We start from the raw sequence: 13,779 nt of genomic DNA, 5'->3' as shown, positions 1-13,779 counted from the left end.
GCATCAGTGCTTTGCAGCTGCCAGCCACATAGCAACAACACCGCACACATACAACCACACCAACAGCGGCCATCAGCATCACAGTCTGCCACCGAGAAGGAAGCTGGTTGTTTTCTCTGAGCTGCAGTCGCTCTCGCTTCACAGACGCACCCGTGGGACTTGATGATTTACTAGACGAGTGGGCTAATTATTCATTTCATTAGCAAGTTCATATGCACGTGCGTCGCTCCACTAAGCACTGGATGCCGGTATTTAATTCACAAACACCGCTGTGGGTATAATACTGTTTTTAAAATGTATGACTGTGAGCAGTATGTGCTGTACAATACAGCAATTATTAATGCAAAAAGATGGAAGCAATATTTGGACTCTTGGATGTGGTGTTTACATGGTGGGAAATGTCTGCACACGATTGGTATTTGGCAAGAACACTGTCTCCTGCAGGGTAGCTAATAGGATTGCTGCATATGCGCGAAAGTGGCTGCTTAGCGCATGCAAAAAGTGAATTGTTCTGAAATGCCTACTAAAATAACTCCGTACTACCTATTGTTATTGTAGTAATGCCTTGTTCAACGCAGTTAATTGGTTCCAGACCCGACCGCAATAAGTGAATTTCCGAGAAGTAGGATTCAATATTAATAAACGGAACATTTTTGGAGTTCGAGCATAGAAAACCTGCTTATGACTTTCTAAATATGATTATCATTAGTAGAGCCCTCTAGACATGAAATAACACCCCTACAGTCACACTATGCACTCATATTACCCAATATAGTAGATATATTTAGAGAAAGTAACCCATTTAAGACATAAATAGGAATCGTGCTCGTGTGTGTTTCAATAAATGCTTTCCGGATGTGTGAACAGGAAGCGCAGTCGGGAATTTAGAGTTTTAGCTGGAGTATGGCCACAAAAGTAGCCTGTGTTATCATTATGCTATAATTATGTTATTACAATGTTATTATTGCGCCTGTTGCGCAATAAATAATTATAATTAATAATCAAAGCCTGTCGTGATCAAGTTTGGTGCATGTTACTAGTGACACCTAGTGGCCAGTAGACTACAGCGCATCAACGTCTTTTATTGCTTTAAGCTGGATTGTATTGTAGTATTGTATTGTATTGTATTGTAGCCAGCGACCATTTATTAATACATTTTTGAAAAACCTCGTGAGAGTAATGGAGCGATGTTGGAACCGCGATGGGGTGATCTGCTAAACACACGGAACTGTCAAGCTGTGAGTGAAAAGAACATTCCATAGGGTTTGCAGTCGTGTTAACATTATTTCTAACACCTCGTTTCATTGTTTGTTGTTTTTTTGGCTCTGCTCCACTATCGATGTAGCCATTCAGCCGTACGGCGCCTTACTGTGTGAGTCACATTTGCCCATAAAAGTGAGTTGCTGCATTGCGAGCGCTTGCACAGTACTGAAAGAATGTGTTGAAAAAGCTGAAATGTGAGAAAGAGAAGTGATTTATAAGGCATATTGTGGCTGTTTCAGGTTTCTAAGCGGACACTTGTCAGATGATTTAGGTGAGTAATGCAGCATCACGCAGCAGCATATCTCCTTTTCTTCTCACTGCAGCTATGTCAATACCTGCTTTTACCCTCTTCATATTTCCTCCAATATCCTCCCATCTATCCTTCCTGCTACTGCTTTTACTACATTATCAAAGAAAGGGACTTTTCCATTACCACAACCTCATTTTTGTCTTCTTTGGTGTCTTTGGCGTCCTACTATCTCATTTTGTATTCCCACAGTCTGACAGCAGTTTTTTTTATTTATGAATTTGTGCCTTTTTGTCACAGGAAAGAAGGACCCGTGGGTAATAGATCCACTGATGGCGCGGCTTTATGTGAAAGCACATTCAAATGTAAGTATGCTTCAAAGTGGATAAAGGCGTGTGGAACACTGCTGGGAGGGGATAAAATGAGAGGAATGTATATTTTGCCGACATGCAATACATAAGAAGTTGCCTCCTGACACCCAAGGCACAGATCAAATGTTCTGATTAGTTTCTGGAACATCGTATTCATTTGATCATAAAATTAACAGCTGCGGTGTGGATCCTTGCATGACAGCAGGCTGCTCCCTTTTCACCAATTACCACCACCATGGTAGTGCCTGGTATATCTTATTAAAAGGCTGTTTAACAGGATGACCTTTTTCTTCCGCTCTAAACTGCCTCAAGGCCGGTTTAGCTGGAAGGGTGCAGAGGTGGCTGTTGTATAATTGTTAACACGACAAAACTCTTGAAAACAAACCAATGTGGGGACTTGCATGTGTGCATCTGTAGAAAAATAATAAATACATCGGCACCTATAACCCTCAATACCCCTGAGATGGAACTATTTGGAAAAACAAAGAAAAAAATAAGGAAAACATGCAGTAAACGTAAAATACCTTGTTAGAATCGACAGTGGGCCACAACAGCGTACCCTGGGGTGCCCCAAAGCAGAATATATTTGGGCCCCATGATAAGAAAAATCACATTGGGCCCTCAGGGCGGCTGTGACTGCCACATCTTGAGGACCCAACTGACCCATTAAAGGCTCTTTTTATACGATTTGACTTGATGCATGTTTCGTGGTAATATGAATACAACAATATGTTGTATGTAGGTTAATTAGAGACTCTAAATCAGGGGTCGGGAACCTTTTTGGCTAAGAGAGCCATGAAAGCCGCATTTTTTTTAAATGTATTTTCGTGAGAGCCACATCATATTTTGCAACACTGAATACAACTAAATGTGTGCGTTTTTAAGCAAGACCAACAATAAGTCGTTGAATTGATTCTTTTTGATAACACAATGCAACTTCTGGTGCCGTATGGTTTTACATCGTACGCCGTATCGGTCTTTCTTTTTGCCATCTTCTTCATCAAAAGGGTTTGCTGTGCAGAATTAGCTAGCTGACTGTTTAAAGGAGGGAAGTTTACTTCTTCACCTCTCAATGACCCGGGTAATAATCAAGTTTTGGTGTTTGAGCTGGAAAATATGGGAAGGACGGCTGGCATTGGCTATGGCCACCCGCATGGCGCTGGAAAGTGGATGGATGGATTAAAATGCATGACAAACGTTATTTTTAATACTGTTAAAATTTGATGGTGTTAAGAAATGTCTGAGAGCCAGATGCAGTCATCAAAAGAGCCACATCTGGCTCCCGAGCCATAGGTTCCCTACCCCTGCTCTAAATTGTCCATGAGTGTGAGTGGTTGGTTGTCTAGACATGCTCTGTGACAGTCTGGTACGAGCTCCAGTGTATCTGTGACCTTAATGAGGATTAGCGGTATACAAGACGGCTGGATGGAGGGTTGTAATAACAAATAAATGCATGTAAATGTTGAAGAGCTAAGAAAGATGATCACCTTTTTATAGGTATTTTATTTTATTTTATTTTATTTAGTTTATTAATTTATTTTGTTTTGTTTTTTAATTATTATTTATTTTATTGCAGAGATTCTTTTTCCTGGTGATGTCTTCCACTTGTTGCTTGGAGGAATTCATACTTCTCAATCCTAAATCGCCCACAGTCCAAATAAATAAATATGCCAGTATATGCCACTGGGTTGTTTGGAAAAAGCAGTATTACAAGGACTAAATTGATTTCACAACACAAACATTGCTCTGTTTGAAATACAAAGAAAGAAATACAGCGCCATCTGTCGGGGCGCTGCTGTCGTGTCGTGCGATGATGACACTTCATATTCTTCCAGGTATTTGGTGTATGCTTGCCTTTTTGTGTGTTTTGTGTGTCGGTGGGAGGGCCGGCTCCCACAGGGAAGATGGCTTGTCACGACCCACCGGCCCATTCCGCCCCTCCCCAAGGCAAGCCAATATTCTGGAGTGTGTGACCATGACCCCTCTACCCCCCACTGTTTCAACTCCTGATGGCTGCACAGCATTCTAAGGGTCTCTATCACAGCATCACATCAAAAACAGGTATATGTCCCATATATGCTGTATGTTATCTATTAAGACGAGTGTGCTGCTGTTTTGTAATGAAAGCAAGCCAACACATTATCTACACTTATTAAAGGAACAGCAGGAACAAATAGTTGTTTTCTCACAGCCTTTGTGCAAGCATGAAAATTAAAGAAATACTAAATAAATGTAATAATAAACAAATAAAGAAATTAAACATTAAATACTGTATAATGCATTAAATATAAACATTTTATTCACAACATGGGAGGTGTCCTGGCTGGTCCACCTAAATAGGCCCTCTGTGTGATGCTGTTCTTCCCATTCCAAGTCCATCCATCCAGCTGATTTTGAATTGTTCCATTTTCTAGATTTAAGATGGTATTATATAAGACACAGAAGGAAATCTTACTTATTGCCTGTCTCTTCCTGCCTGTACACCCCCACAAAAGGCTTCTATACCAGCTGAGGGAGCATTGGTGCTAATGATGTTGATGCTGTGCCAACCCCAGCTGGTGGTGCCCGGCACAGGGCACTGAGTGTCTGCTCTCCACAGTCAGCGTCTTTAAAAAGCCTCTCTCTCTCTTCTCGGCTTACCGGCAACACAGTCCTGCACTACCCTTAACCCCCCCGCCTGCAAAATTGAAGCAACATGTTTTTCCGTGCCTCTGCAAAAAAGTCCGGCGAGGTTTAGGATGACACATTAACGAATCCGGCACTAACAGTAAATAATTAGCACTGGGATGTTGTACTTAACCTTGCATTTTACGGCATAAGGCTGGCAATGCAAGGTGTCCTTATGAGCTGGCAGAGTGCAACATATGATAAGCTTAGAGGCTGATAACAGTGCTGAGCTGTCAGTCAAGCTCTGCCCTTAATGGCAACGGAATTATATTAGGTGTGGAAGCGTCACCTGAGCACACCCTGTGCTGTCGAAAACTTAATTTAAGCTGCAAGATTTGAACAAATAAAATAAATGCTGACTCTAATATCCACTAAATCTTATTTGTGCATTGATTCATTTCAGGCAAAATTGCAGCGTATGTCTTCTGACCGGGAGGGAATCAACCGGAATGGGCTAACCACCCACAGAGGACCATGATTTTCTTGATTTGTGTCATTGTCAGATCCCAGGGAGCAAAATACAGACTGCACACAAACCAATTGGTGCAACAAAAATCCCATCGAGGTCCGTATTTGTGGTTGTTTGTCCTAGCACATTGGGGTGAGCAGTAGTTTCTGCAATCAGCAGAGTGCGCTCTGACAACAACTGCGCAGTGCATTACATTTCCTACCGTGCTAATTTGTCAGCAGAGTAATAGCAAAATAGGTCTAACTCCTAACACACATACACAGGCACAACGCGGGCGGTAAGGAAATCGAGTGTGAAAGGGAAGCACTGATGAAACCATCCACAGACTTGGACATAAACATAAAAAGGCAAAGACATTTATTAAGCTACAAAACTGATAACTAAATACAAAAAAACAGTAAATGAGATAATTACCAAACATCTAAATAACAACCAAGAGGGCAGAAAAAGTGTGAGGGAAAAATATATTGCAACTGCATTCACAGTTGTCATTCACATTATGCAAAAATGCACACATGCTCCCCATTCCACAGTAACATCTCGGGTCCTATTTCAACAAATTATTTTTGCAAGTAGTGCGTACACGTAGAATGCAAATGACTGCAGTGTCCCATCTTCAACAATTATATAGCTCAGTAATAATTGCACATAAATCTGCATGCATCTCAAGCATGAAGGAACTTCGCAAAACGAAGAGCAGCGTAAATGATTGTACGTTGCAGACTGAGTGCAATGGGACATTGCCAGGACGCGCATCATTTCCTGAGGATCCCTTGCAAGCAGGAAGCAATTTGTTTCCTACGGAGGACAGAACTACAGAGGGAGGCAGATGCATTGCATGGAATTGTATTTACTAATGCCATGTTGGCTGTAAACCACATGATACTGTTGTATTACATGCAAATCCAAAATAGAAACAATCACATTATAGCATGTCTAGTATCCATATAATACAGTTCAAGGCCTCTCTACCTGATTGTATATCTGTATGTAGATATGTAAATGCACCCACCTAAATAAGGTAATCAAATTAATATGTAATGTAACAATCATATTGTTGGATTATAGTATATACAGTATATAAGCAGTATTTTCATAATTCGACAATAGGAAAATGTAGAAATCACCTCATTTTAAAATGTTGAATGTGATAAACCATCCCACACCTGCCTTAAGATACACTTCTCAAATATGCCCTCATACTGTAATTCCCGCACTTATTGTAGAAATGTGTTAGGCATCATCTTAATTCATCTAACGGCTTTCCATTTTAGCAGCATCCCATAGGATCTGAGGGAGCAGCCCCATCATGTCATATTTATTATTCAAATAACTGATCTCAATTAATGAGCCAGACATTATAATGAGCTATTACACCAGAATTTCCTATTGTGCGGATGACACTGGAGAACATTCAGCCCGGTGGGTAATTATAGCTCAATGAAACCGACATAAGTGAAATGATGCAGATGAAGAAAATGGTTGCGCTTTAATCCTCGGCAAGGCACACATCTGGGAATCTGTTTTTTTCCTTCAATTAAATCCAAGTATGTTCTGAGCTCAGTGAATGGGGATTTAGAAGAATCCAACACACCAAATAGAAAAAAGAATCTCATTAGCTGAAGGCAGCCATTATAGGCAGCAGAGAAAATAATTATCACAATAGATCCAAACATCCATCCATCCACAGGTTGTGGGTCTTTAATGGTGTTTAATTCACTTTTGATTGGATTGTCTCTTGAGATACGCTTTTAAAAAATGCACAAATGGAGCGGACTAATCAGCTTCGTCCTTGGTCAAACAGAGTTAAGAGGCGGCAGCGGAGCTTGTTTATGGCTGCGGGGTTAAAGAAGGGCTTCTCATTATGCACCCTTCCCCGAGACAACACTCGGCCTCACCCAAGGCATGGAGTGTCACTGAGATTATACACCTCTCTGCATAATGTCAGCCTAGCGGTGGACCGAAAAAAACACTGCGTGTAGCCTTTTGATGCTTGCAGCGCCCCTGCCCCCATCAACAACTACCCTCATCTCAGTCAATCAATCCTTCTTGCAAAATCACAAGGTGACATGGACGCTGGTTGCCCTGGCAACCATTGCTATACAACTGTTGCCTGCTCTCTCAGAGCCCGGAGAAGCTTTTTTGCGTGGCAGAGAAGAAGAACAAGGCACGAGGGAGAGGAAATAAAAGGCTAGAGGAAGGCAGGGAGGGACAAGGGTGAAAGGTCATGCCGTGGCTTCTGCTACAGCCTCCTCTTCAAGGTGGCTTCTTGGCTCAGAGCTCTGCAGCATACATGATTAAAAAAATCTACCAATTAATTTGAGAAACGAATGAGAAACGTCCTTTTTGTAAATGTAGGTACACATTTCTAATCACCTCCGCAGCAGCTGCTCCCCAATATATATTTAATATATCATTAAAATTAGGGTTTTATATTTATGCTCTTATCTCTCTATTATAAAGGCTGGAACAAAAAAAATACATGAACGTCAGGATTTATAAATAGTCCACACTAATGAAATACTCTATCAAGCCCACATGAGCCTCTGGACTTATGATTATTTAAAAGCGGCCCACAGAGTCTACAGTCCTCTGAGATATGTCAATATGTGCCATAGACGCTGACGAATGACTCAAGCAATGTTAATTCATCAATTCAAACTCCATACTTATTTCAAGGGGAGGGGAATTGTGAGCCTTATGTATTTGTCCTTCTGTAAACCTTGTAGACCACAGTGCACACAAATTGCTTCTTCAAATTAACACCAGGACAGGTGGGAATGACCTGATTTAAAAATGCCACTATGGTGGAACCTCCAAATTTAAGAACCAAAGGTCGTAGAATTAGAAACATGAAGGTCAAACCATCATTTTGTGTGAAGTTGTGCAAGGCTAGCGACGGGCATAATAATCATTTAATGGATTGTTAAGAATTTAGTCATTTGCATGGAGGCAATTAAGGCAAAATGGCACGTCCTACTGTTGATTCTGTCTGAAATAGTTGGCTGTCTAAACAAGACAACATCGGCTATAGGAAGCATATCTTCATATCTTCTTGTTCCATAGAACAACGGCATGAACGGAGTGAGCCCTTTTGTCAGTCATACAGTCTCTTTGTCTCGGTGGGTGGAGGCAGAGCCGGTAGCATACACACAGAGTGCAGAAAATTGTAATGTAGTATAAAATATATTAGTAGATTGCAATATAATGTCATAGTTTTTCATTGTACTTTTATTAAAAGTAAAGTTAAAAATCTTGTGTATGGTCTCGTCTCACCAAGCAAGTGTCTCGTGTACACACATCTCTGTCAAAGCAGGAAAACGATGATAAGTCAACATCAGCAATAAAATAAAAAGGGAATGAACAATGCAAAGTCAGCCATGTTGAGTCTTTATGTGAAGAGACTCACTTCTCAGTCAGACCCAATAATCCTCAATAATCCTCCCTCTGCACATTATCACCATGTCACCTGTCATGACCGAGCTTTGAAAACATAATTTTAAAGCCACTCTGTCATGTGTCATGGGTTATAGCCTGTTTGAACTTATTTTTGACTGTACAGTTAAATAGAGGTTTTATGACAATGACAGTCTGACCCTGGAACACATTCCACCAGGTTAGGTCTTCAGTGTAATGTAATTGCTGTATATCAGATATTGGATCTTAAATATGCCAAGATGAAGGCCAGACCTGTTGAAAGATGTGTGTGTGTGTGTGTGTGTGTCTATAGGGAGGATGCTGTGAAGGTTGATGGAGTAAATTGACTGTTTCCAACAACAAACATTGAGAGAGAGGGGGGGGGGACCTTGAATGTTCACCATAACCTCAGTTTCCCCCTTTTCACTTTCAAATCACCTTATCCCACGCACTCTTGGACAGCATCCCAAAAAAACAAGGCCATCATTTCCATCCAATTGCCCCCCCGCCTTCGAATCCCCCCCCCCACCCCGGTACACCCCCCTTTTCTCTCTGCATGAACATTGACAGATTGTCATATTTTGGCCATATTCCCAGAGGGGAGATGTGAGAGGCAGGAGGGTAGATAAATGCCTATTACCACTCACACCAGCTCATTACAGAGCATTTAGACCCATGAGCACCATCACTAAGCTCCCTGCAGGGTACCTTCATGTTATTCTCAGATACCACAACCACAGAACATAACATTCAACTCTATGAATATACACAGAAGCACTTAGAAGCCACAACCTTTCACACACTTGTTTAAATTGCTGTCTGGATTTTAAAATGAAACACTTTGGCCAGAAATCTTCCCGTAGCAGATACTGGGATCAGAAATATTTCTTAATCAAACTGTTACCATCTAAAAAGCTTTATCAAGTGTAAAAATAAGTTAGCCACTATTAATGGTGAAACAAGGTTAAAAAAAAATTTATTGACAAACAACAAAGCTCTAATGCAAAGATGATGCGGATGTGGATCAAATGTCTCATTTGTATTCTTGCATATATATATATATATATATATAACTATATATGTATATATTATTGTATATTGTATGGTAAATGAACAGTATATTATGTTTTTTTTGTCCTAGAAACAAAACAAATGAAAAGCAAATCACATGATCAATACTTTGATGCTTGTGACATCGTGTGTGATGGCGTTTCAAATGTCGCTCCAAGCTGTACGACCTCAGGGGTGTTGGACTGTAGAGGTTCTACTGAATTGGACTTGTTAATGAACTAATTTTCATTGAGGGCCACACTGCAATTACAGCTTGCCCATGCATTTGATTATTATATACAACAAACTGATGGTTAACTTGCTTTGAAATGAGAAGTGAAGTAAGAATGTCAAGGTGTCAAGTAGATATTCAAGCATTTATTTTTTTAATAACAAAAAATGCTTGGAATATCTAGTTGCAGAATCAGATAATATTAAAGTAAAATGTTACATTTCGAAGGAAAAAGGTGAAGTGCATTATTGACACACATTATTCACAGGCACATCTGGTCCCCAGCCTTGAGTTTGACACATGTGGTCTCGTAGAATCAAACTTAAAAATGTTTTATTTTGGCCTACCGTCATGAATCCATCCAATAGGCCTGAGTCCGGTTTGGGCGGAGCTTGTAGCCGCTCCATGGACCACTTTTCAACGATGGACGACACCTGAGGGTTTTCAGTGTTGAGGATTCGGAAGCCGGTCATGTTGACTCCACTGTAACGATACGGCTCCATGTCCAGGGCGAAAAGGTCCTGGAAGAACAAAAAGTAGAGTTATGTGCAAAAATACTTTATTGAGCAAATGCAGCGCAGGTGTCTCAGGCTCATTTGTGAAACAAAAGCAAAAGTAAAGAATAGGAGAGTACATTTGAAGGTTTTTCAGTGATTATGTTGCCTCTCACCGAGGCAGTAGGTGTTTTTCTTTGTTTCGTTTTCAAGGTTACAGGTAGGCGTTTGGTCCTATGCCATTTATCAAACACAAGTAGAAGGACAACCCAATTGTCCTGCTTTCTGGCATCCGAGTCAACAACACAGTTGACGGAGCAGCCGGAAATGGAGCGCTGCGGTCAGTGTTTGCTGCGTGAACCTGAAAGCAGCGTGCCGCATTGGCTGCCTACCAGGGTACAGCGGTTGGCCTTCAAGTTCGCCACACAACCGACTGATGATGAAGACGGCATGCAGTCCTATTCTGCTTGCTGTGCAAATGACATACAGTACACTATATGGACAACAATATTAGAACAGAAAATACGTAATTAGTCCATTTTTTTATTAGAGTTTTGTCAATCATCCAGAATAACATTTTTGAGGTCAGAGGTCATTTATGTTGCTTCTGGTTCATCCCAACGCTGTGTGATGAGGTTAAGGTCAGGGCTTAAGTCAAGTTCTTCCACAACCGATCATGCCTTTGTGGTCTTGCCAGGCAAGGCAGGCAACTGCGTGGGGCCTCCGAGGGCTGACACACTTTGAACTTCCACAGCAGTGGTGCAATACACAAAAGGGCCCCCTGTGAATTTTTGCCTAGGGCCCCAACAGACTCTAGAATTGCTTCTGACTGTGCTACATTCGTGCTGTAGCTCAGTATAATTGTAGCACTCTGCAAAAGTCTTAGGCCACAACAGTTTGTTATTTTAGCCACCTTTACCACCGCAGTCATTTTGATGCAGTGCAATAGTAAATAGTAGGACAGAATGCAGTTATAGGGCCATGGGATTTCAAAGTCTGGCACAATGACCCTCCGCTAACAGAACATTAAAGGGCTCCAACTCCCTGAAAAATATTTTCTGGGGACTATTTTGTGTTTTCCGCTCAAGCCAAGCTGCGTCCTCTTACTGTCCATCCAGCCGTTCTTTTATGCCATTTGTCCTCATTACATGCTGGAGCCTATCCCAGCTAACTTTGGGCGAGAGGCGGGGTACTTCTTGCCCTGGACTGGTTGCTGGCCAATTGCGGGGCACATATAGACAAACAAGCATTCACACTCACATTCATACCTATGGACAATTTAGAGGCGCCAATTAACCTACAATGCATATTTTATACATATATAGGAGTGATGTGTGGTGAGCACATGGCCGAGTGGCCGAGTGGTTAGCATGTTGGCCACACAGTCAGGAGATCGGTAAGATTTGGGTTCAAATCTCTCTTTAGGCATCTCTGTGGGGAGTTTCCATGTTTGCATACGTGGGTTTTCTCCGGGTACTCCGGTTTCCTCCCACATTCCAAAAACATGCATGTTGGGTTAATTGGCGACTCTAAATTGTCCATAGGTATGAATGTGAGTGTGAATGGTTGTTTGTCTATATGTGCCCTGCAATTGGCTGGCGACCAATCTAGGGTGTACCCCGCCTCTCGCCCGAAGTCAGCTGGGATAGGCTCCAGCATACCTAGTGAGGATAAGCCGCATAGAAAATGGATGGATGGATGGGTTTGGTGACCCTCATGGTTTCTCATTGAGAGAATTTCATGAAAAAGAAAAGAATAATTGACTTTTGTGAAAAAAATGTTTTCAAATACTTCTTAATCCCATTTATTTATTCGTTTTATTTACTGAAAGAATATACTCGTATGTGGTCTTATCGTTTGTCTGTATCTGAAGCACATGCACCTTATTCTTCTTCAGGAAAAGTTGTGATCACCATTTGGTGAGTTTGGATATATAATCCCCCATCTTGACAGTCAAATTCAATCATTCCTTCAGCAGAGCATAGAAATATATTGCATGTGACTTGCTGCTCTTCAGCTGTAGAGGCTGTAAAATAAATTAAATTAAAAAAAAGCTCGCTTTTGCTCTCCGTGGAAGAAGGAGACGATCACTGCAGCCTCTTTTGAGCTGTATTTAATCACTAAATGTGCATATTCAGCAATTTATAGTATACATTTAAAAATGTTAAAAACAATTGGACTCATACAGAAAATACATTTACAATGTAGTTCAATGGATAAATATGAATATTTATACTATTCTATCATTATTATTATTAGTTTTCATCATGAGGTGAGGCTCTGCCTCCCCAGACTGCATGTCGCTGTTCTATGGTCATGATAGCATTGTTAAAATGACAAACTGTCATGGCGGCCTAAGAGTTTTGCACAGTACATCAATCAAAGGACGGGCAATTCAAGATGTAGGTTTTGTCATAGCTTTACCAAAGATATCCCCCTACTCATTCAAATTCTGCTGTGGAGACAGACGCAGAAAGCCTGGTCCGATTTCAGACCGACCTGACTGTACACTTGCAAGGTACACTGACTTTCCAATCCAATCATCAAATGTGTACGTGTGTACGTTACATGTTATTTATTTCCACTTTCAGTCGTGTGTTTCTTTTTAATTCCAATGTGTAAAATACGTTTCAGTAGAGTTAGAAAAAAAATGTGTGTGTATCAGGATGCGGGGACTTGAGAATGTTCATAAAAGTTGGAGAACCGCAAGACGAATGTGTTTACATGTATTTTTAAATCCTGTTTCAGTCAGAATATAGTGTTATCACTCAATTATTGAATTTTCTCCAGTGACAGCTCCTGCTGCATGCCATTTCCAGGTCAGCCTTGTCCAACCGCCATCATTTAGGATGTGCTCAGGTAACACAGCGCTGTGTGTTTATTAGGGTTCTAATGGACCTAATGGCTGACAGAATCATCGACTCGAGGCTATTAGTCCAGCTCGTAGCCCTCCTGTGTTCTCTCGAGGTTCAGCCGAGGTTCAGGCCGCATTTCATCTACGGCCGTCTTTGTAGAGGCTTGATCAAACAACAAATGCTGTCAGAGGCGCAGTAAAATATTTCCAAACTGCTTTTGTTTCCTCCTCTTGAGGTTCCTGACCGCGAGTGCACAGGGGTGGTGCAGATTTGAGAAAATTATTGAAGATGAACGCGTTTAAAATTCACATGGGCGTTATTTATAGGAAGCTGCCTGCGTTGGGAAAGTTCAACCTTGTCAATCACAACAATGTCAGGTGAGAGTTCAGGTTTAAATAATTGGAAGTTGTCTTTGAAATGGCGCTTGGATGAGTTATTCTCAGAAACCAAACGCACAGCAGGTAAACAGAGTGGAAATTGGACGAGCAATTCGACTAATGGAGCAGCGCAACAATAACAACAACAACAAAACACATCATTTAATCAGAGCGACATAAAAAATAAGTGTCAGTTGACTCACCAGGGTGGTAAAAATATAGTGATAATACTCTGTCATCATCCCCATGGCCAGAGCCTGCAAGGAGAAAAGATCATAAACGTGAACAGCACTTAAGACCACTGTTCATTCCTACAATTCATCCACGTTATTTCATC

At 41.1% G+C, this 13,779-nt stretch overlaps 1 protein-coding gene across 2 annotated transcripts in view; it reads right to left on the bottom strand.

The window, feature by feature from the left end:
• LOC129171978 (glutamate receptor ionotropic, kainate 2-like) overlaps window positions 1-13,779 on the bottom strand; it is an 81,720-nt gene that overhangs the window by 33,660 nt on the left and 34,281 nt on the right. For both annotated transcript variants that reach the window (XM_054761219.1, XM_054761220.1), the window contains exons 5-6: window positions 13,646-13,699; window positions 10,064-10,237 (exon numbers count right to left, since the gene is read on the bottom strand). In XM_054761219.1, the coding sequence (XP_054617194.1) occupies window positions 10,064-10,237; window positions 13,646-13,699 (228 nt within the window). The remainder of the gene's footprint in view (window positions 1-10,063; window positions 10,238-13,645; window positions 13,700-13,779) is intronic.

The sequence above is a fragment of the Dunckerocampus dactyliophorus genome, chromosome 19 (genome assembly GCF_027744805.1).
Source record: "Dunckerocampus dactyliophorus isolate RoL2022-P2 chromosome 19, RoL_Ddac_1.1, whole genome shotgun sequence".
In the NCBI taxonomy this organism is placed as follows: Eukaryota; Metazoa; Chordata; class Actinopteri; order Syngnathiformes; family Syngnathidae; genus Dunckerocampus; species Dunckerocampus dactyliophorus.
Note: the sequence above shows the minus strand (reverse complement) of the source record. Positions and strands in the feature narration are given on the sequence as shown.